The sequence below is a fragment of the Molothrus aeneus genome, chromosome 1 (assembly GCF_037042795.1).
Source record: "Molothrus aeneus isolate 106 chromosome 1, BPBGC_Maene_1.0, whole genome shotgun sequence".
NCBI classification, from domain to species: Eukaryota; Metazoa; Chordata; class Aves; order Passeriformes; family Icteridae; genus Molothrus; species Molothrus aeneus.
This window is the reverse complement of record NC_089646.1, coordinates 28,946,038-28,969,772: the sequence shown is the minus strand read 5'-3', so window position 1 is coordinate 28,969,772 and position 23,735 is coordinate 28,946,038. Positions and strand designations below refer to the sequence as shown.

The window sequence follows — 23,735 nt, the reverse complement described above, 5'->3', positions numbered from 1 at the left end:
TTATGTCCTTAAAGATTCCTGTGTCATTAAACAAAACAACTCTAAGGAATCATGTAACAGCCTTCCTTCAAGTTCCTTAAAAAGAACCCCAAAGCACCTAAAACCCCAAAGTTTGGTATTCAAGTCACATATTTAAATTTCACCTTGCAAACATTTGAGGATATCTTTACGTGGTATTGTATGCATTCCATCTGATCCTCTATGAAGTTTTGGAGGTCTAGAATAAGACTTTTTAAACTTTTTAAAGCTATTTTATTTTCTGCATAATAACCTAAAAATATACTTCTTTTGTTATACAACTCCATGCCCAAATAGGTTATATGTTTCATTTCAAAATATATATGATAAAAGAAGAAATTATCATACAGAAGTAATCTTAGGTTTTAAGCTGTCAAACTATGTAATGGTATTAAGCATTTGTTATTGAATTTGCAATCCTATGTAATGTATAAGTCAATTGTTGTTTCATGTTATGAAATACATTGATTGAAATAATCTTGTGTAGGATATAATCCAGAAAAAATATATTTGCAGTTATTGACTAAAGTGAGGTGAGAAAAGGCAGTTGTTGGTGTATTTGCCATGGATTCCATGTCAGCAGTTAAATTATAAAGAGGCAGCTCTTTAGTAACTTTTCGTCTGTTTTCACTCTAACAGCTATGATAGAGTATGATATTTTTAAATGTGAGTGTTTTGTGTATAGGAAAAGATTCAACCTCTATATAAAGAAAGAGTATAAACAACTTTTGAGGAATAATGATGTATAGCTTGTTAATTGTAGCTATACAATTAGAAAAAGGCTTTTTAAACAGGATTCTTTGATTTGGATTAGAATTCAAAGACTTTGAAGATAAAATCAAAATAGCCCTCCAGGTATCAGGTATCTCTTTTGCTATTCAAAAGAATGAAGTCCTCAGGTTTTCTGAGATTGTTAGCTGGTGCCAAAATGATCCCACGCGTACTTTCTAGAGTGTAAATTATGTAATACGACAGCCAGAACATCGGTCAAGTCCACTCCTGCAAAATTGTAACAAAGTATCATGGATGTGTTGTTGTTAAGTGTAATTCTGCAAGGTAACATTCCTCGTGCACACCCTGTCCATGCCCTTTGCCATCCCACCTGTTTGGTGCTGCAGCCTAACATTCTCTTTTTCCAACAGACGCTTCCCACTTTAGGAGGTTTGCTCCCTGAGGTGCGTAGCAGGAGGCATCCAAGAATGCTCGAGTACTAACAGTTCATGATATTGTACATTCTTTCTGCTATGAAGTGCATTTTGGGGCTGAAAAAATAATCTGGAGATGATATTCTGGGTTGTTATTTGGAAAGTCCTGTCTTATTTGTCAATTATTCTCTGATTTGGAATATGGAATAGTTGCAATTGAGTAGTTCTCACCCGGCAATGGTCTCTCTGGAGCTGGCCTGAATGGTAGATACTCCAACTTGACTTCAAAGTGGGACTTCAAGGGGGAAAGTAAGGCATGAGAAGTGCAAAAAGGGGTGGAAAAAACTGTTGTGGTAAGTTCTCTTTTGGAAGGTATGTGCTCTGGCACATGCCTCCCTTAAAGCTTAATTCTTTAAGCCATCAAAATGTACAACTTCTGTATTCAGTATCTCTGTCAACCTCATGCATGTTCACTAAACAAAATATTTCACAGATGCATTGATCATTTTGTATGCTTTATTTAGCAAGATATTAAAAATAGCACAACTGTTATAGACATAATTCTTAAATTGAAAGACAAATTTTTGCCTTTTATAAAACCATTTTTTCAAGGCATGTGAAATTTTTCTTAACGTTATTAGAAATTTTAGGCTGTTATTCATTTTTATCTTCTTCTGTTTTTATCTACTTTAAATTGTTTGCTTCTTGACACTCTCTGATATTTTAGTAATGTTTTAGTTCCCAAAAGAAAGATACTTTAGGTCAGGCACAACAGGTATTTCATATATAATAGAAAAGGTCTGCACAAGATATTAAAAAAAAAAAGAAAGAAGTGGTAAATTTTTTTGTGTTCCATTAACAGATTTATTCATTAGAATTATTACGCAATTCATAATAATTCTAATAATAATAATTCTAATAATTTTGTCATACAAACTAAGTCAAATCCTCACTAGTAGGACACATATCTAAAAATTATATCTAAAAATTATATATATATAACTCTAGGAAATCTAGAATCTCTTGTCAGCTTCTTCAGAAAGGTTTTACAGAGCACTATTGATAGACCTGGTGATGTGTATTGTGGTCTTATATAAGATGGGTGGTATGAAATACTTTATTTGTACTTTCTTCAAAAATTATCGGTAAAGAAAGCAGAGTTTCAATGTTAATGAGACCAGGTATCCATCTTTGATCATATTAACACTCTAGACACTTCTGTATCATGAATATTCTTTTTTCCTGCATGTTACCTGAGATACGTGACCTGATCTTGTATTGTCTTTGTGAATCAAGCAGTGGTTTTACTTATGGGATACGAAATATAAACTGGAGAAGGAATGGTAATGCAGCAGTCATAGGACTGATGCCAGCTGAGGTTATTTACTGCTATTTGTGTCATGCTGCTGTTTGTATCACCACAATATTGAAAACTTTGCTCTGGGTAAACTTTACTCTTTTTATTTGAGTCATTAGTAACAGTGGGTTTAGGCATGGGTCTCAGCAGTGTATAAATACTTTTCCTCTAAATAGTAGCATGATATATGCAAGAAGATTTTTAGTTCCACACTTTATAAGTAGGCCTCTTTTGAACATTTTTTTAAATTTCTCTAAATGTGCAAACTCAGTGTGCTGAGTCTGTTACTTTTGGTTAATTTTTTCTTTGCATTGTCACAAATGTGTCCTTTAGCTCGAGATTTTCCTGGACCTTTTCAAATTTTCTCTCAGTCTCTGATTTTTGTTAGAAATTACAATTTTACTAGCTTTTTCTCTGCTTTGCCGACTCCTGATTTGGTTTTTGAAGATGTTGCAGTATTCATGAGTCAGATTTGGCTACAATATAAAATCCTATTTAACAGGATGTGCTTTCTTTTTATAAAAAGTAGTGACTTTTAAGGATAATTATTCACAAAGTTGTTTAAAACCTCAAAGCAACTTAAGAAATTTGTAATGAAGTGTGAAGCTTCCTTTGTATGGAGGTATCTTACTTGCTTGGGACTAACCAATCCATTGTGCAGAATGTTTTGTGTTAGTTCAAAAATTTTATTTTCTTTGAGTGCCTCATCCTGGTTCTACTTTCTGAAAAAATAATCAAATAAGTAAGTGCAGAGCTGGTGATTTCTTAGGCAGTGATACATACAGTGTTTTTGTTTCTAAGGTTAAGGAGGAGGTGAATCGTTCCAATTGCTTCTGCTGTTTACTCTTAAAGCAGTGATAGTGCAGTCTGGAGTCTTGGATCTCATCTTGCACCAATCAAGTTACTCAAAGCTCCAAGAGCTCTGTTAACTAACCTCGTAGGAATCTCACTGCATACAGAAAATAATATAGATTCCCCTGTTTTTGTTTTGCTTGTTTTTGTGTTGCTTTTTTTATTTTTCCTCAGTGGTGTAGGTTTTTCCATTCTTTTATACAAAATGTGTATAAAAGACTGTCACAGTTCCCCCAAGCACTTGGCTTCCCCAAAATAGCTTAGGATGACCTCGACCACTCTTTGCATCATATCTGGACTGAGACTGTCAGTCTCACTTAAAGAAACTGAAGATGGTATAAAAACAGTCAGGGTCCACATTCATGTTAGAAGGCACTGTATTAAGCTGGGAGTTATTCCCTTCCTGGCAGAATCTGTGTCAGTGCTTCTTAGCAGTAAAAACTGCTCTTGAAGGAGTTTCATGGATTAATTGCTACTATGATCCCTAAGGCTTTGTGGGAGGTAGCACAGAGATGGGTTTGGCCTGGTATGAAATGTAAATGGTAACATTTAATGAACTTGTTACTGGATGGACTTGCAGGGGGTGCAACAATGTCCTTCATGCTCCTTTTCTAGTGCAGCAGCTTTGTGCCAGCCCATTCCCAGGGCTAGTTTAAAGCCTCCTTGTACTAGTGAAGTATGGAAAGCGGCTGGGATGCAGTTGGGATTGGAGACACTGATTCTGTTTGATATATATCTGCTATCTTAATTTATGGTGCATTTTTTGGACTACCTAAAAGGACATGCTGGGTGCAGTTCATAAATAGAATAAATGAGATACAAAAAATGAGAGTACTTTTTTCCATGCAGAGTTATCTGAAATGGCCTGATGACAGTTGAAAATCCAATTGCAGCAATATAATACTGAGTTTTTCTCTTTCAAATAACCATCTCACTGTGCTGTGTATCAGCATCAAAAGTTGCCAACAGCTTAGAATCTGATGTGGATTCTGGTTTCCTTCTGATACAAAATATGTTTTATAAAAAGCTACTCAGCTAATTGATTATGGTTTATTTAGACTGGGTGTATTTTGTCAAAGCGCTCTGAAGCATCCAACTTTTGCTAGCAGTCAGGATAAAATTTTGAAAAATTACTGATCTCTTATCAATATGCTTGTTAAACAATCAAGTATATTGTATAATCGCTTTCAAGTTTCAGAATGGCACCCTGGTAATGTCAGATTATCTTTTCACATCATTGCATTAATTTGTGTTGTGACTGCACACTTTTCATCCATCTATTGCCTAGTCATTATGGAATGTCCAGGCACATAGATAGATGTTATGTGAAGTGGCCAGACATTGTGTATTAACTTGATTGAGATCTCATTTTCATTAAAGCAGAGTCTGACATTACTTGCTAGTCAAAAAAACAACTTTGTGGAGGTACAGTCTCAGTTACAGATGTATAGCATTATATAATGTGTTAAAATGTTCCCTTTTCTCTTTTCAAGGAAAGACAATCAACAGTGAAAAAAGAAAAGAGCTGCCCACAGCAAATGAACAAACTGGGAGAACGGAACAAAATGCAAAGAGCAAATTCTGTCACTGTAGATGGACAAGGCCTTCAGGTGTGATTATCATTATTTTAATATTAAGCAGATAATTTTAGGCATGAAGAGTGAAATATGTTTAAAGTGAAATATACATTCACTCTTCTAATATTTCACTTTTATATGATAAAAAAGTCAATAGGTAAAGTCTTCCATTGGTTCAGGAATCCGGTGATACACATCTGCTTCTCATGTGATTGTTAGGATTTCCTTAGACAATAAGGGGGAGAGAAGACTATCTCTAAAACCCTTCTGTCATGGGGTGAATAGTTTTTTTTGGTATCTGTTTACACATCATGCAGTGTTGTGTAAATTTACATTATTAATCTAAGTCTGTTTTGATAATTGTTAACTGTTCTCATTTTGACCTGTTAATTAATGGATGGAGTAAACTTCAAGGGTGTTATTTATCCAGGTTTTTCTAAGTAGGGTATTTGGCATATCAACATTAACAGTGGTGAGAATCAATGTGTTTTCATTACTAGCAGTATCTATAATAAAAATGGAAGTTTTTCTGCTTGAAAGAAAAACTCATGTGTGTGATGAGCTAGTGTTATTTAAGGGTGGTAACTTAGAGGCATGCCTGAACTGCTGACTTGTTTCCCTTGAGATATGAATAGTTTGAGTGAAATCAATGTCCATATGCTGCTTTATGTCCTCAGGAGTTAAATTATCGTCATGATAACAATGTGATAATCATTTAATATGCATAGTTATCTGTTCTCTCTATCTTTTGATATGTTGCAGTTGGGCTTCAGTAAAAATATTCCATTACCATTTATCAATTACTTTATGCCTCATAATTATTTCATCTTCTTGTGTCAGGATAGGGAGGTTTATTGTATTGTTTTGTGTTTTAGATTAGTCAAACATTCTTGTTATGACAACCCAAAGAAGGGAAAAAAATCCAAACAAAACCTGAAAAACCTAAAACCTATCCAGTTACTTGGATGCTCCATTGATGGTATAGTTGATACTAGAGCAGTCATTATCCATTGCTTTCAAGAATCTCTTCCTGTACTTATCATTTTCACAAGTCATTGCTGTCCAGGTCATCTGTGACAAAATATGAAGCAAAAAATGCTGGAGTCTTAATTGAAAGAAAGCTCAAGTTCTGTCTAATCAGTCACAGTGTGATTAATAAGTTTGTGCACACAGTATTTTCTAACTTCTGAGTGATATCCCTGCAATTCCAGTGAGACAAAGTATTCTAGAGGAGCATCTTTGGCATCTCCTTTTGATTGCAGCACCGTGTATCATGAATTTTTTGTTTACTCCGAGCATTAGATTACTTATGTTCATAGTTTATTTTCTGCTGGTTTTTGTCTCTATTTCCCACTCATGTGATACTGTGCCTCAGATATAATACTTGGTCTACTCAAAACAGCAGCTTTTAGCACCATTGGCTCTTCAACACAAAACTTTAAATTATTTTATGTTCTGCTTTCAGGTCATAAGATTTCCCCGAAGTTTTTTTTTCCCCGAAGTGTGTTCCAAAACTTGTGTTCTCTCTTGTCTTTCCAAGATGAATCAAAAGCCTGCATTTCATCCTTGCTTTTCTTTATGACTGCTAGAGATTGAGAAAAAGAGAGTGGGGACAAAAGATGATAGCATTATTACTGAATACATTTGAGGTGTTTTTTGAAGTGCTCGGTGTTCTGTAATGACACATTTGTAAGGTAGTCCATGACATGATACCATGGTGATAGCATTAGAAATAATTCTGCAGTTATGGCCCTAATTTGCTGATTATACTGTGGTCTTTGTTTTCACAGATGGATTTAATTGGTTTTTAGTGGCAGGAATCCACCTTAGCATAAAATATTTAATTTTTGATTGGCATTAAAAATGATAACTTCTTGTGAATGTAATTATTGTAAAGCCTGAGTGGACCTTTAGGGCTATCCTACTGAAATGATGGGATCAATGAGAATGTTAGGGCTTTTTTTCCTCACAGATTGTGTAATATTCCAGCTCTTCTCACAAATATGTAAGATGCTATAAATATAACTGGCAATTAATATTAGTATTTTGCCCAAAGATGGTCTGGAGAAAACATTCTGTATCTGATCAAAGTATACTACTCTAATTCTCCCATATCTGGCAAGCTACTCTGTGTCTAATACTCTGATTCTGCTGGCATGGTCTCATTTTAACAAAGTCTTCAGTGAGCAAGGGTTTTATTTCAGAAAACTTAATCAGTATTAATTATTATTGCATTTGTTTATGATTAAAGATACAAGGTAAAAAAGCAAAGAGCTTGATACTACTGCTGTTAGACCTCTGTTTTCAATATGGGAGAAACTATATATAAGTGCTCCACCACTTTTTTCTTTTTGTTTTTTTCTTTTTACTTTAAGTTACTTGTACTATAACATCATAAAGATTGCCTTTAAGTCATGCTAGATTAGGGCTTGAAAATGTTCACTAATTTAGTCTAAGTCTTTAGTTGCATTTCATTATATAAAAATACCGTATGTTGTCTGGAAAAGTAATTTGGAAAAGCTGTAAAAATTTAATTAAAATTTATTTTGGAACCAAGTGGGATACAGACTAGTTATTAGTTATTAGATTTTTTTTTTTCATGAGCCAAACACTTCTACTTGAAATAATCTCATTGAGTCTTGAAAGAAAAGGTTTAAAATAGAAAATTCCATCACTTAGCTTTTGTTGAGAAAAAGATCAAGCCCAAACCTTCCTTCCATCAGACAGAGGGAGCAGATAACTTAGTGGCAGTGGAGGTCCGTACAACTTAAAGACAATTAATCATAGTTAAGCACATTCATCTTGCTTCTTTCTAGCTAACCAGCATAATGATCAGGATTATTATTTCTAATTAGAGGAAGTAATAGATCATGTATAACCTTAGGATGAGTCTCATTAATTAACCTGCGTCCTAAGGGATTTCAGTAGGTATTCCATCTCTGTCACAATGGGCACCATTGGTTTACACTTAGTTCACCGGAATAAACACCATGGGAATTGGCTAAATAACTAAAATTGATTAAAACAGTAGGTAAAAATTAAATATATGACAAACTTCACTGTATTCTGCAATTTGATGTATGTTTCAATACACAGCACTTTACTGTGCCAGGTGGTACTGAGTTGGTTTCATGATAAGCTTAATATCACTGAATTTGTGGACTTTTCCATTATTTTTTGTATGTATTGGAACAGATTTGATTCTTTTTTTTGTGAAATCATGAATAGAGTTGACGCACTACTGCCTAACATTTCCTACTAAAAGAAAAGTGCTTTTAGGATTATATGCCTATATCTCTAGTATGTCTATAAAACTCCTTAGCTATGAAGGTTCTCAGGTTCTGCCTTAAATTACACTTTATGAAATTTTCAAATTTTGTTATTTCAGGAATTATGAATAAGGACTTTGAGCAAGGCCTTTCAATGCGTCATTTTGAAATGCAGATGGTCCAAGCTTCATCTCGGAAGTTGTATGACTTTGGAGATGTTGACTTTGAACTCTAAATATACTTTCAAACATTTTGGAATTTATATATGTATAAAAGCAATGCTTCTAAATATGAATAGTCTAGCTTCATGGTTTAAAGACCTGTATTAGAGATCTTCTGATGTAATTTTTTTATGTTCAAGTCTTTGGAGTAAAGGCAATGAACATACACATCTCAGAGTATCTGAAAATACAGACTAACCCTATTACTTAGAATGATGATGTTAATTTGTAAAGCTAAATATTAATATGAATGTATAAAATTTTCCGTACACAAAATAATGTAAAAAAACCAATAATGCTATAAGTCATTGTTTCCTTCCTTCTCATCAGCATTCTTTTCCTCAGACTTGCCTTTCTTCCTTATGGTTCCTCCTCTACTTTCTTAAGTTTTTCAGCTTTCTCAGGTGTTTAAAGGAATTCCTTAATGTTATGGTTGCCATGTTTTAAAAAGTGTGTGATTTCATGATATATCAAACATTGTAGATATTCATTGTCATAATTTAAAAAAAAATCTGTTAAGTTCAATTTTCCATTATAGCTATGGTTGACCTTCATAGTATATAATATAGTGTCATTTCTCACTCCAAAATACAGGTTAAGCTTTTTTCTTTTCCTTTTATTAAAGGAACTTACTGTCAGAGTAATTAATGCATTATTTGCATTTAAACTTTTCTTCTCTACTGATGGATGTATGTGTGTATATATATATATATATATATATATACACTAACAAGTATATATCTATATATAGAAAGATAGGTTATGTGTGTATATACCTTAATATTTCAGTGGCATTATTGGTTAAAATGGCAACACAGCTGTTAAAAAGACAGCATTAAAAGAGAAGTCACTTGCAATTTCTGGCAAATTAATGAAATGAGGATTATTGCAAATTATGGTATTGCTTCCAGTTGGATTACATAGCATAACATAGAGTTTGCATTAAGCTTTTTGTTTTCTGTCTACTATAGGAAAAAATGAATGCAACACACAGCATTAATGAGTGGCTGTGTTATTCCCTTCTTTTAGATCACTCCAGTTCCAGGCACTCATCCACTTTTAGTTTTTGTCAATCCTAAAAGTGGTGGGAAACAAGGAGAAAGGTAAGGGTTTTTTTCTTTTTCTTTTTTTTTCTCTCTTTCTTGATTCTGGTCTGTGAAATGTTTTAAAATGAATTTTAGAAGTTTGTCTATGTGGAAAAAATTCAACCTTTTATGTTGTTATTCCTCACAGTTGAACATCCTATATCTCTGTACCTATAAATTCTCCAGTTAAAAACAAGAGTTAATTCTATATGATAGTGTTGTTTTCAATCAAAAAAAAGTAGCTATATTCAGTGCATGGGTTTGTTGTGATTTGTGTGAATATGTGAGTTGCCATATCTGGTATTAAAACTTTAAAGTGCTAACAGTTTTCTTTTAATCTGTGTAATGATTATACAGGCAGGTCAGTAGTTTAAATTAGAAGCAGTATTCCATTTTTTTGATGTATGATTTGCTTTTTATAGACTTAGTAGTACAGGCTCTCAAGCCTCTTCATAAGATTTTCTTCAAAGAAACCTTTTGATTTCTGTAAATAGGAAGCATTCTAAAAATCCAGTTGAATTATTACAGTCCAATCACACAAATTAGAGACATATTAATTTTACATATGTCAGTAATTACACTGATTTAAATTAAAATGTCTGAGTTTATTAGTTTAAGTGTTAATGTATCAGAGGCCTGATAAAGTAGTAAGGAGCATTCTCCTCCTACTCAGGCAGGAATGCTAAATTAGTTGCCTCCTATACAGACTTTTCAGAGCATGTTTCAGGATTCCATATGCTAACAACGTGGCCATTTTTAACCATCCCATGAATCCCTAAATTCTTATAGCCTAGTTCACCATGTCAGTGCTGTAACTTCACATCTTGAAAAAGATTATCGTCTTTTGGCGAGGATCCAGCTGGAGGTGACACCTGCGGATACTGGTGATATGGTAACGGGAAGCAAAAAAGGAGGGATGCTGTGTGATTCTAAAGCCTGGAACCACGCAAGTAAACTCCAATGGGTCAGCTTTCCCTACTTTCTCCACCCTTAGATCACCTCTTCCTGTGCCCCTAAAAGTAAACTGTCAAAGGGGACAAAATCCTGCAGAGTAGTTGTTAGGGTAATTCGTAAAGCTAAGGAGCATTAACCAAAACTGTGTTTGAAGGCCTCTGAGAGAACTGGCTATCACTGGAGAGCTGATTATGTAATCCCTAGACTGGTATACCTAGATATTAGGTGTGTCAAAGGCAGTTAATGATCTAAAAGATTAGTTCTAAGCAGTTTCAAGAACATGACTTTGTAATTTGAACAAACCAGTGTGAGCTGAGTTTTCATGTTTCAGCCATGGTAGCAGTGTGAGGCAGCCCTGGTCTGCTGTGCAGTCAGGGGTCTGGTGGAAGGTAATCTGCACTAGCACTCAGCTTGACTTTTTATAGTACCAATATGAAGTGAGTAGATCAGCTATCCGGTCTGCAATTATGTAGGTGAGAGGCAGGTTAGAGAGCTGCACTCACACAGTTAGTTATAGCCTAGAAACAATTTAATGAAATGCTGTTTCACAGTTTTCAGTTCTCAGCTCGTAATTGGTCTCAAGTGTTATTATTTGAATGGGCTTAATGCAGCAGGGATGTCATTTAATGTTACTCACCAGGGTAGAAGCAAGTTTAAAATCTGATCCCCATCTCAAGCTCCTATTCCCCTTCATGTATTACAGTCTAACACTTCTCAGTTTATGTCAATGAAACTGTTACTGGGGCCAAACAGATCACAGGAATTATTTGAATTTTAAAAATGGATGCCCTATACACACTTCATTCACTAGCACCATTATCCACAAGTGTCATTACACAATTAAGTGTATAGGATGGGGGCAAGCACCAGCAGCTGAGTATAGTGAATTTTTAGAACCTCTTAGATTGGCTTTGATACCATATGTACACAAAATGTTAAATTACATACTAATGTGTCAAGGTTGCACTCAGTATAGCTCTTCTAAGAGAAGCACATCAAAAGGTCAACTGTCTAGTCATGTAAACATGTCTCAAGTCATTCACCATTAGGAGATAATATCTCACAGTTAGATCTAAAGCCAGATTAAAAAGGTTGAAGAAAGTCCACATATGGACTATTTGTTGAGAAGAGGTTTGCAGTCCATTTTTGAGGTGTCAATGTTTCATATCAATGCCAGGAGCAGAAGTATAAAATAAGGATGCTAAGAGTGCCTATTAGTTTGAATATTCAATCTAAGTGATGAAAACATTCTCAGGAGAAATATTATTGAATTTTTTTGTTTTCCTGGGTTTTATCTGTCTGCTTTACAGTCACTAACCATAAAGAAATGCCCATATATTCCCTAACCTCCAATTTTGTGGCAGTTATATTTTGTGGAAAGTAAAATCACAGGACATTTCAAGACACAAATTACTTTGCAAAATACAGTTATGGTGATTGACAGATTTCATCACAGTTGGAAGGGACCCACAAGGATCATCAAGTCCAACTTTAAAGTAAATGGCATTCAAGTCAGGATTTTTGATTATTGCAACTTTTTTATCTGGTCAGGTGCTTAGAGGGTGGGACTAGAGGATACCTGTAACAAAAGTAAGGTTTTCCCCAGCAGTGAGGGGGAAAAAAAAAAAAAAAAGCAAAGCAAACTTACAACCTTCATTTTTGTAGAACGGAATTTCATTATCTTGATTCATTCAGATTAATAAAATCTTCTACTGAAAACTATGCCTCAGTCTTTACTTAGGATTCTCTGTATTTGAGAGGTAACAGTGAATGAAGACAAGATTTCTGATAGATTTTCATTGAACATGGAAAGATTATTGCAGATTGTCGAGACTCCTGCATTCCCACGGTTCCCCATACAAGATTTTATGCCTTACCATATGGTAACCAAGCCCATTTTATTGTGTTATTCTTGGAGAGAGTTTATGCATACAGCTGAAAACCAGTTGAATATATGCACACCCCCAGTAGTACATGGTCATTTCCTCTTCTATTTTGTAATTTTTCTCAAATCTCTCAAATGCAAAACTGAAGATCACTTAAAGGTGAAAGATGTTTGGTTGTTTAGTTTTAGTTTTTAAATGTTCAAATGGTGGGGGGGGGAGAAACAAACAGATATGTAGAAAAAGTGCATTCAGAACACAAAAATATGTTCTCTGCAACTATACCTTATCGATACATTTTGAAACTTTCATTATGTTAGAAATTCAGTTTTTCAGAATGTGTAGTGATAAATGTATTCTTTCTGAATAGGTTTCTGTTTTAAGGACCAGGGCAATGACTTTCAGATATAATTGCAAAATAAAGAATTATGACAATAGCCCTGTTATATTTTCTTCTCAATTAGGAGCTTAATAATGGCCCATCATGTGACACTCCAGTGTATTTGCAGTTATTTGGACTTGAATTATTTTTTTTAATAGACAATACATATGTTTATAATAGAATAAAAATATGAGTCAATTTTTATTAAGGAGAAAGTAGAAAAATAGAATTAAAGTTGATTAATTTAAGGCTTTCCTATACTAGAAACTGATTCTAACTGAGCATGAGACTGAATAGGCGTTCATCAAACCCAGGCAAGTGAATTCCTCAGGCCATATCACACCATAACATATTTTCAGTGTTGTGCAGGAAATGGGCAGGTGCAGTTAATTTCATCCAAAAAAAAAAAAAAAAAAGGCTGAACATCCATTTCATTCTAGGGGTATTGGTTTGGGATGTCTGCGTTTCTGATTGGACTAGTCAAGGCAACAGTTTTCAATAATCTGTGTATAAAATGTATATATATAGTACACCATTCACAAAATAGTTTATTTCAACAGAAAGAATATACAAGCATGTAGTGCTTTTAAAGGCTATTGTTAAGGGTAATGTTTCTCACATAAGAGTCCTTCTAAATCATGCTGTTGTTTTGCCTACTCATTACTTTGATTTTCACTTCCCCATTTTCCAGTTTATTTGCCTGACCAGAGGGTGAGTTTACACAATTGTTTCCTTGACAAATGTGCTGTTGGATGCACTGGAGATCAGCTTCCGTACGCTCATGTTTCCTGCTGACTCCACGTTCAGTGTCTGTGCAATACAGGTTGATGGTATTTTTAACCTTTGCTGTTTTCAAATAACTTGGGTTCATAGTAGTTCTTCCCTCCTTCTTTCCAACTAATCTGCCTTTCTGAGCTTTTATTTAGCATTGAGACAAAATGTAAAAGCAGTTTCAAATGTTCTTTTTCAAATATGGTATGTCTGGAAAAGAGGATAACTAGCATTTTTTTTTAATTTTGGAGAGGAGTCTTTTTGGAGGGTTCTTCCTTGTCTGACATCAGGGTTAAATGAAGCCCATATTAACCACATCTTTAATAGCCCCTAGAGGACTGAATTTGCATCCCCAGTTGTGGCAGAAGGCATTGCCATGGCCAGCTTCTTTTCCACAGTGTAGTCAACTTTATTGCCAGTTTTGCATTGCCAGCTAGTTTCTGGCCATTTATTTTCTCTCTTCTCCAGAAGACAGCTTAATCTAATCCCAGCTCTAGGTGCACTCAAAAGTATTTTCTTCAGCAGCTGAGCTGTTTAAAGATGATGCCAGCTCCTTTGGCCACTCCTGAGATAATTTTCTTCCTCCTCAGTTATTATAGCAAGTATTTTGAGGTTTATTTGAGATCATGGGCATGATTTAAATATAAAGAAAAATTATAATGAAGAAACTTCTTTGTGCATTTCTGTTTTAAATTGAACCTTTTTTAGTTTCTGGATCACAGAATAACCCCAAAAGTAGTTACAGAAACATAGCTGTTTGTTGACAAGTGGTAATTTCATAAACTGGCTTCATTCATGAAATTGCATTTCATCACAAAAATGTCTTTTGGGGCATTTCCCACCACACCACCTCATGGCCTTCTCAGCACAAATCTTCAGTCACAAGGAAACCACATCCACTTCCTTCCCCACATGTGGAAGCAAGGCATTCAGAGCCAAGTCAGTGTCACTGTTTGGTACTCTAGATGTAAACCTGGAAAGTTGAGTTACTGCCCCTTTTCTTTGGCTTCCCTGTGTCACCCCGTTAGGTCTGTGTACAGCTCAGTGTGAGAGAAACATTTATAAACAGTTTTTAATTTTTTTTTTGAGAATGTAAGAATAGAAATGAGCCATCAATTTATGAATTTTACACAGACTAGAATGCATAAATGTGTTTAACAACTTAAAGCTTGATGTGTCAGTTGCAGTGAGTCATGGAGTGATTAGCAGGTATTGATGTTCAGCTGGTAGCCATGAATGGTATGCACTGAGTCAAGTACAATTCAGCATCATCTCTTCATTGTTGCAGTTGGACTTCAGGGTTCTAAGCAGAAAAACCAGACCTCCTCTTTATTAAGAAGGCTTTTATAGCATTTCACTGTTACCTGAGAACAGCACTGTGAGTGTAGGTAATGGCTAGTGTGTTTTGTAGCACCAAAATCTAGAAAAATAACTCTTAGACCTTTGGGACTTCATAGAAATACTGTCCATTGACTGCTTATGGTCAGCTACACAAGTGAAATTAGCATCACCTTTGACCAGATTAAATTCTACACATCTCTGAGAAGCAAATCACACATACTAACTAAAAAACTCCTTTTTACATTTGTGAAATGGGAATATGTATATTGTGGTGTAAATCCATTGTCAAACGTCTAATTTAATCATCATCACAGCCATCAACAATGATGTTTGCATACTTGTGAAATGAAACTAGTCATTTCATAATGAATTTTTCTGTCAGGAATAGCATCAGGAATATATTGTGTGAGTGTGCTTGAATAAAATGCTTGATAAAAACTGACATCAATAAATAATTGTGAAGTTAAGAAAATACTCCAATTGGGCAATTTTACAGATAATTATGAATTTGTTTGTATTCAGTATTTTTTACACACTTGCTTTCTAGCTACCCTGATAAATTATGCATTTCTATTAAGAAAAAAAAGAAGAAAAAAAAAAATCCCTGAATGTGTGCATAGATTGTGTCTAGACAGTTTTATTGTGCTGTATTTGAAAATGTGGACATTTTAACCTAGAATTCAGCTCTTATTATGTTTCTGTTTTACTTAAGAGATTATAAAGAAAATAAGCAATATTTCAATGAAAAAATAAATGCTTTCTTAAAAACATTAAAATATTAATTAGCTTAAGGACAGAAACATTAAAATTAAAACCAAGAAACAGGGGTTTATAATTTAAACTAATGCAAACATCCCATATGTATATTTATTTATTGTGAGCTCCAACTCTTTTGTGTGCTTGCTTGGTTCTGTGTGAGAAAAGAATCACTACTGCATTCCAGTCAACTTAGGAAATTACATTTCTAATACTTATAATGAAGAAACAAAATCTCTGTCATACTTTCAGGGCAAGTAAACTCAAATTTCTGAATTTAAACTTCAGAAGAAATAATTGCTCAGGGTAGGACAGCAAATGGGGTCCCATGTGGGACAGGGCAATGTTTGTCATGCTGTATCAATAAATTGCTTCCTATTATTCAGATAATTTAAAAATAACTGTAATTTAGTAAAACTGCTTCAGTCTTTTTCATTTTCTTCCCATTCAAATGTAATCCTGAGGAAATGTAGTTGACCACAGGTTTTCTTTATCAGAATGTTTTCCAGTCTATGTGGACATTTTTGGTGGGTGGCAAAGCCAATTAGCTTTTGCAATTAATTATATTTGTAGTTCTGTGTTTGCAATAAATTTCAGGAAGAAATCTCTCCTTTGCCATGGAGTTACTTTAATACAAATCAATATGCTTTCCGAAATGCTTTTTTGATTCACCTTTTGTTGTGTAATTATAGCTTTTTATCATATTTTGTTTCTGTCTATACACAGCATTTGGAATGTAAATAGCTTGTAGTACTTCTGTCTCAACTTTATACCCCACAATACACTCTATGTATGAATTATAATTGCTGTGTTCAAGTATTTGATTTTTTATATAAATGAGATCCCGCAGTTCAAATAGTTGTAATATGCTCTAACTTCTTTAATTCTTCCATATGAAAGGTTTTTTAAAAATTACAAACATGTAAGTAAATATTTTCTCCTTGTCTCTTTTACCTCTTCAGAATTTATAGAAAATTTCAGTACCTTTTAAATCCTCGTCAAGTTTATAGTCTTTCTGGAAATGGACCAATGCCAGGGTAAGTCTACAGTTAATATTATTACCAGGAACTCATTTAATAAAATACTGTATAATCAAATGAACAGACTGAAGTACATATAGCATGTTTGGAATGTATCAACACTGCAGTTCTCTGAATGGCTGCAGAAATGTATAGGTATTATTTGCTTACCTCTACAAGTAAAGCTATATCTCAGATGTTTTCCTGAAAACCATGTATTATTCTGTAAGAACTGTGGGATAAACCTAATTCTATTTGCAGCTTTAACTGCTATTTCAGCAACCTGAGTTCTTGGGGGTTACTTGTGTTGCAGATGTCAGCAGCCTCCAAGACTGACCAGCAAGACATCCATTTCTTTTACATACCTAAACACACATGTGCACATGCATGGGTGTCTCTAATGTGTATTGGTGACTGCATGCTTCTTACCAGTTACATGATCTTGGAAATGTAGTGGCTGGAAAAGGACTGGCCAGGCTGGATTGTGCTGGCAGTGACTTGTAACATGGGCCAAAGTGCTCTCTGAACCAGCTGGCATTGCAGTCCTTTGCTTAGTGTGCTTCCTCTGTGATTCTTCTTAATTTGCATTCCTGTGACGATGGGAGAATTACAGTGTATCAAACACCAACCTCTGCCACCTGATATTCTCTCCTTTTTAAGTAGTGGTTGCTTTGGTATAAGAAAATTAGAGCAACACTAAATATCTGCTCTGTGTGTTTTTTTGTATGTAATGGGGCTATTTACTTTTGTCACTGATACATGAAATTTTACATCAGTGAAAAGAGTTGCAGAAGGAGGCATATGTTCACTGACATTAAGTTTACACTGTTGTTTGAATACTTTTCTTTTAAATCTTTGCATTTTTTATTTGTTTAGACCTTTACATGTGTGTAACATTGATGAAAGTGAAAAGCAACATTGATAAAAGTGAAAAGCATATTGGGCTCAAGGCTTTCAGAAGTTAAGATATCGTGCACTGCAGTATAGCTAATGGTGCTGAATGGTGCAAAACCAGCCCAAAAAATGGAGATAATGACATGCATGATTTCTTTCATGCATGTGTCTTGTATCTGAATGCTAGTGCTGTTTTTAGTACTCGAATGAAATTTGGTTTTATACTATTTTTAGCATGTATGAAAAATGTAAGTACTCTTAGTTCAAAGAATAAGTAGACTAGAAGAATTAACTGAGACAAAACTAGTAACTAATATTGCTTTACACACTGTGTAATAGAAAGGCCATGCTAGAAATTGAGAGGATGATTAAAAAAAAAAAACCTGAAATATTTTTGTTCATTGTCATTTCTTTGAAATAAAAAAAAAAAATCTGGCTCCATTTCTGTGCATGAGTGACTTAGTTTTCATGGATCTTGCTGTAAAGGAAAATGCATTTTAAGGCAGAGGCGCAAGAGGGCAGTGTTAAGTTCAAGCTGAAACCGAGCAGTGAAGCAATTTAAACATTTGTCTTTTGAACCAGGACAGTGTTTTTCAGAAAATGTTTTCAATTTCACTTTCTATTAGTAACCGAAGTCGTTTTAGCTCAGAATCACTTTGAAGAAAATTCTAATTAATTTTCAAACAGGCGCTGCTTGTTTTGGTATATTTTAAATTCATTTCACTGAAATGATAATCCTAAATTTCCAGTTTGTCTCCTGCCATCACTTCTTGCCCCTGGAAATACTTTGTAGGCTGCATATAATTTGGCCCTTAAGTGAGAAGTTGAATAAACTCTGATGTTTCATTTACCATTACTTGTTTTCTGTGAGGGCTGAGTTGCCTAATAAAACCTGCCCATTCATCCATCTGTCCACTCATTCATCCATCTCTGTAATGCCAGTTATACTGGATTTTCAATCCAAATTTTATGTTTATTTGATTTTCTCATAATACATGTGAAATTTAGGTCAAAATGGAACAGATTTGGGTACTGTACAGTGCAGAGAAAAGCAGAAATGTATTTCTTCATCCCAGTAAGTTATTTAGTAGAAAGGGATAAGCATAATGTATATTTATTTTAAAGCATTTATGATTACTTTGGTACATTTTAGTTGAGCCTATTTTGAGATGCGGTTTTTTTTTTCTTTTGATTACTATTTTCAGCCATGTTTACTTAACCTAGAGAATATCTGTAGTATTAACTGAGAATTTGCCTTTTTTTTTGTTAAAGCCAACCTGTCTGCTTTAATCCATAAGTTAATCTTGTTAATTTTTGATGGTATTTTTCTCATGGGTTGCCATCATCAAGCAAGAAGATAACATTCACAAGTTTTGTAACTTGTGTTCCAAACATCTGTGGCTGACATGAATTGTTATTTCCAGTTATTTTTAAAGGGAGTACATAAATTTCTAAAAATCTATGTATTCCCTTTTCAATGGGCAGAGAGAGGGAAAAATGAACTAGGAGAGTAAGAAAATCGCAAATCTTAGGGGTGCTGAAACTGGTTTGGGTTTTTTTAAATGGTCAGCAGCTCAATTGCTATGTCTATTGTTCTACCTCTTTAGTGGGATAATCATGTTCTTGCAGCGAAATGTTTTGGAAGAAAGGAGTTCAAAATAGCAACAAAAACACCCCCAAACCAAAACACAACCCCCTAAAACAACAAAAAAGCTCCACCTTTCTTAATACCATTTATTCTATATTTTTCTATAACTATGCTGGCATACAGCAGGACAACAGAAAAATATTTTGAGCAAATGACAACAAATTTTAGTAGCACAACCTCAATGTACAATTACTGAAGTACATGTGTTGCCTACTTTCATAATAGATGGGGTGGTACATGGGGAAGTGCAGGAACAGCAGCAATGACATCTCTTGCAGCTTCTTTTCCTGTCTGAGCTAGGGTTTTTGGAGCAGTTTATGTCAAAATACGTGATGTACATAGTCTGTATAAAAAGATGTTCATGATGCAAATAAACCTCATGGCAGCGACTCTTGCACTGATTCCTTTCCAGCAATGGAGACCTGCTGCGAGGCCTGAAAATCAAGAAGCTCTAAGCCAAAGGGCAAAAGCACACTTTAAACATGGGTACAATAATTAATGGTTTAGACATTCTTTAATTGGCAGTAGAGGGATATGGGTGAGCTGGAAAAACCTTGTAAGCTCTGCAGCTGAACACAGGCATAAAAGGTACTCCACAGTTACAGACTGCCACAGTTAACACAGTGACGAGAAAATTGCTGGGCTGATGCATTGTGTAATTTGTGCCTGGCACCTGTGTTTTTTGCCATGAAAGGAGTTTCCCTGTTTGGTTGTTACATCTCTATAGGAGTCTTCTACTTTTGACAACAACTGTTATTGTGGATTTAATGATCTTGAAGAATCTGAAATTCAGTTATTGTTCACCTCACAGAGAGGTAAATAATAGCAGGATGAATAGCAGTCGAGCCACAGAGCCACAGGACTCTGTAGAGAGGTCAGTGTTTCACAAAGTCTTTGTCTCTCTGAAAAGGCCTCTGTTCCCTAAAGTTCTATTATTTAAAATGTCTAATTTATACTATTTTTATACTCTATTATAGAAATTATATCCACAAAAGTTGTATTTCTTTTTAACTTCCATAAGCATTTAATTTGGAGAGCATCTATTTTTTGAATTCTAGCTACAAGTTTGCTTCAACAGGCCTTACTAAATCTTAAATTCTGCCCACTTAAAAGATGCCCAAGACACCAAAGAAGAATCCCTGCAACTTACACGGTAATTCAGTTGGGAATCTACAGCATCTGGGCTTTTTTACCTTCACAAGGCAGTAGGCCTGTTTTGAAAATTACACTATTTTCCTTAATTATTTGAATTGATTGCTCGAGCATTTCTTTGTTGGATATTTGGAATACCCAGAGGAAGGTGTATACACCAAGAATTTTTTAGAAGATAATAACCGCATAGTTATTTTCTTTCAAACCAAATATTGGATCTGGTCCATATTTTCTTGGAAGATTTACATTTTTGCCAAAGAATGGCAAAGCTAGCAATGGTGGGTTGGTTGTAATCTAATGATAAAAATTATTTTTGTACACCACAAACCAGTAGTACTTAGAATTCACATATGATACTTAAATCCTGAATTTCGAGATATATTTTAAGCAGCTGTTTAACAATATTTTTGCTTCTATGACATCTGTGGTGTTGGCACCTGAAACCTGTGCTGGGATCCACTAGTGGATTATTTTTTTGTGCTGTAGGCAATCTTAAATTTTGCTTCCACTGTGAATGAAGAATGCTGAATGATTTCATGCATTGTTATGCCACCTTGTGTGGCTGAGTACAGATTTTGGGTATAAGAGCAGTAGTCATGTACAGGTAACTAAATGGAAAATACTGCAATTTATCTTTTCATTACTGTGAGTAAAACTTCAGTTTTACTCTTATAAACTAAATTAATTAGATAAAAATAAATACTTTAGATTTTTCTCTGAACAGTTCTATAAGAATGTGTATGTGTTTGCCACCTGTGCATAAATCAATTAACTGCATGATTCAAAATCAAATAGTGACATCCTCTAGCATTGGTGTTTTATTCATAAGTAGATCCCCTGCATTCCTATGGACTTGATGAGGTAATGATGAAAAAGTGAATTAGAGTAATTTAGGTAGCTGAAATAGTTGCCCTCTTTCAGGTGGAAATTACTAATTTATCAGCAGAAACGCAGTAATTGCCTTTGAATCCTTGTTTCTTGCAAAATAAAATAAAATTAGACTGGTGGTGATCACTCTCAGTGTTTCAAATTTTTCTGACAAAATAGGATAAAATTTTCTATTCTGGTTTTTTAACTTTTTTTAACTCATGTCTGACATTGCACAAAATCTTTGCAATGACTTCAATTTTTTTTTAGTTTCACTTTAAATCACTTAGTTACTAAGTTCTTCTCCAGCAGTTTTTTTAAAAATTCTTTACAAACCATGAGAAAAACGGTAGATAAAAATTAACAGGTGATATTAAAACACTAATTGAGTACCATTTTCTTGGTAAGCACTACTGACTTTCTCCCTAAAGATCTCTAAAGAAATGTGTCAAATTATTTTTGTACAATTGTATCACTTGCTGAGTCTAAATGATACCTTATAAAACAGAAAACTATGTTCCCTTCCCAACTCCTAATGTAGGCTGCACATTCTAATTCAATGAATAAGATTTATTTACATATATAATTATATAACTATATTTAATTTTATAAATTAATTTGATTTTATAAATATTTATATCTGCTATAGTATATTTATATACGCTGCATTTATGCATGCAAATATACACTGTAACATGCATTATTTTTATGTATTTTGTGTGATAGATTTTTATATAATGTGTGTATAATTTTTATATTTTAAATTATATAAAGAAAAGGTTATGTGAATTTAGTGCAACACTTTTCTTGGAAAATTCACTGTCTGTGAATATAAAAAGTCCCAAGAGAAATACAAATGCAGCTTATTGAAAAGGTTTTTGACAATATGGTTTCACCAGATTTTTCAGTCCCCCACTTTTTTAGAAGTTACACTTTTTGGATGAAGATTAGCTATACAGTCAAAACAAAAGGATCTTTGATATCCATATGGTGAAGAAGCTTGTTTATAAAAAGAGACAGAGGTTTAAGTCTATATTCTCCCAGTCTGGAGCAATGCTAAAATCAACCCTGTGCTTTTGGTGCTGTTTTAGTTGTTTGGTTGGTTCTTTCCAGACTTTCTTTTCTGTGAAGTAGAAATGCTTAAATACTTAGCAATGAGTACCCTGCCATCACCTCTGGGCTATAATTTGACTTTAAATTAAGCTGGAACACTCTCAGTGTAGGAAGGAATGTAATTACACCTGGTGACTCTCTGCCAATCCAGCACATTGGCTTGCAGTGGGAATACTGGTGGCAGGAGGTGTTTGTCTCTGTGCCAGGCCATGGGCCGGGAAGGGCATGCACACCTGTGGGCCAGGGCACATCTCAATGCCTGCCCTTGCAGTGCTGGGAGAGGACTCCCAGCAGAGGATCTTTCAGCACATGCTCTTATTAGATGTGTTCCCCACGTGAGCCCAGTCAGATCTGGCACATGATGTTTTGGGTCACAGGAGATCCTACAGCACTTATCCTGCAGATGTGTGAAGAAGAACATAAAAGGGGTGAGAAGGGCAAGGCAGCCTTTAATACAGGGCAAGTAGGCATCCTTCAGGTGTTATATTTCCACTTGAAATTGCTTAAGAGCTCTTCTGAGCAAAGAAAATTACAGGGGGTGGGACATGTGATGAGCTTAATTCTATGCAACTTGGCTAAAATTGAAATTCTGGTCAAAAACTAATAAAACAAGAAGTTGTCCTTTCTATTATTCTACATATTACATAACTTCTTTGTGCATTGTGTTTTTCATTTCCTTCTCCCATTCTTGCTTTTTTACTCTGTAATTTTTCATGTGTTCTTGATTTTATCAAGAGGTCTAAAAGAATTATAAAACTTCCTAAGGACAGAAACTAATTCTCCCTGCAGCATTACAATTTCATATGGGAAACAGTTGGAATTAAACACCTGCAAGCTATTGTCTATATTTATTTGTATTCCGGAATTTGTTTAAAATATATTAGTTGTGCATTTATTAGGAGATTGCAAACTGGATATCAGTTCTGGTGACTGGAATATAGAATATCCATTAAGATATCTATAACACTAATGAATATCATTTATGTGAATGAACATACACATGCATACCTAGTAATATGACAACATTACTGGAACTTTTTTGTCTAGTGACTGTTTATGTGTAAGGACTGATTTCAGCATGTGTCAAAAGCTGTCATGAAGTGATGCTTTCAATATAAAATACTGAACCTTAGTGTTGTTTTAAATATCCTCACTTTCCAACATTATGCAACGTTGTTATAGAAGGAAATGGGTGAGGAGGTGGTGGTACTCACTTGATGGATATGGAAGCAGAAATAGCCAGGCAAATATTGCCAAAGATATTTTACTTTTAAAATACAGTTTTTAGGATGATGGAATGAAGATCTTCAATCTGATGCTTTCTCATTTTGTATTAAACCATGAGGCGAAGTTGTTTTTAACAGCCACTGAATGTTCAGCTTAATATGTACCAGTGTTCTACCAGAAGTATGAAGTTTTCATATAGCTTTA

At 34.5% G+C, this 23,735-nt stretch overlaps 1 protein-coding gene across 6 annotated transcripts in view; it reads left to right on the top strand.

Annotated features, from left to right (window-relative positions):
* DGKB (diacylglycerol kinase beta) overlaps positions 1–23,735 on the top strand; it is a 332,216-nt gene that overhangs the window by 112,576 nt on the left and 195,905 nt on the right. For 4 of the 6 annotated variants that reach the window (XM_066553994.1, XM_066554001.1, XM_066554009.1 and 1 more), the window contains 4 exons: positions 1,161–1,193; positions 4,866–4,982; positions 9,469–9,542; positions 16,574–16,648. In XM_066553994.1, coding sequence (XP_066410091.1) covers positions 1,161–1,193; positions 4,866–4,982; positions 9,469–9,542; positions 16,574–16,648 — 299 coding nt within the window. The remainder of the gene's footprint in view (positions 1–1,160; positions 1,194–4,865; positions 4,983–9,468; positions 9,543–16,573; positions 16,649–23,735) is intronic. The other 2 variants (XM_066554026.1, XM_066554017.1) reach the window with 1 other exon arrangement.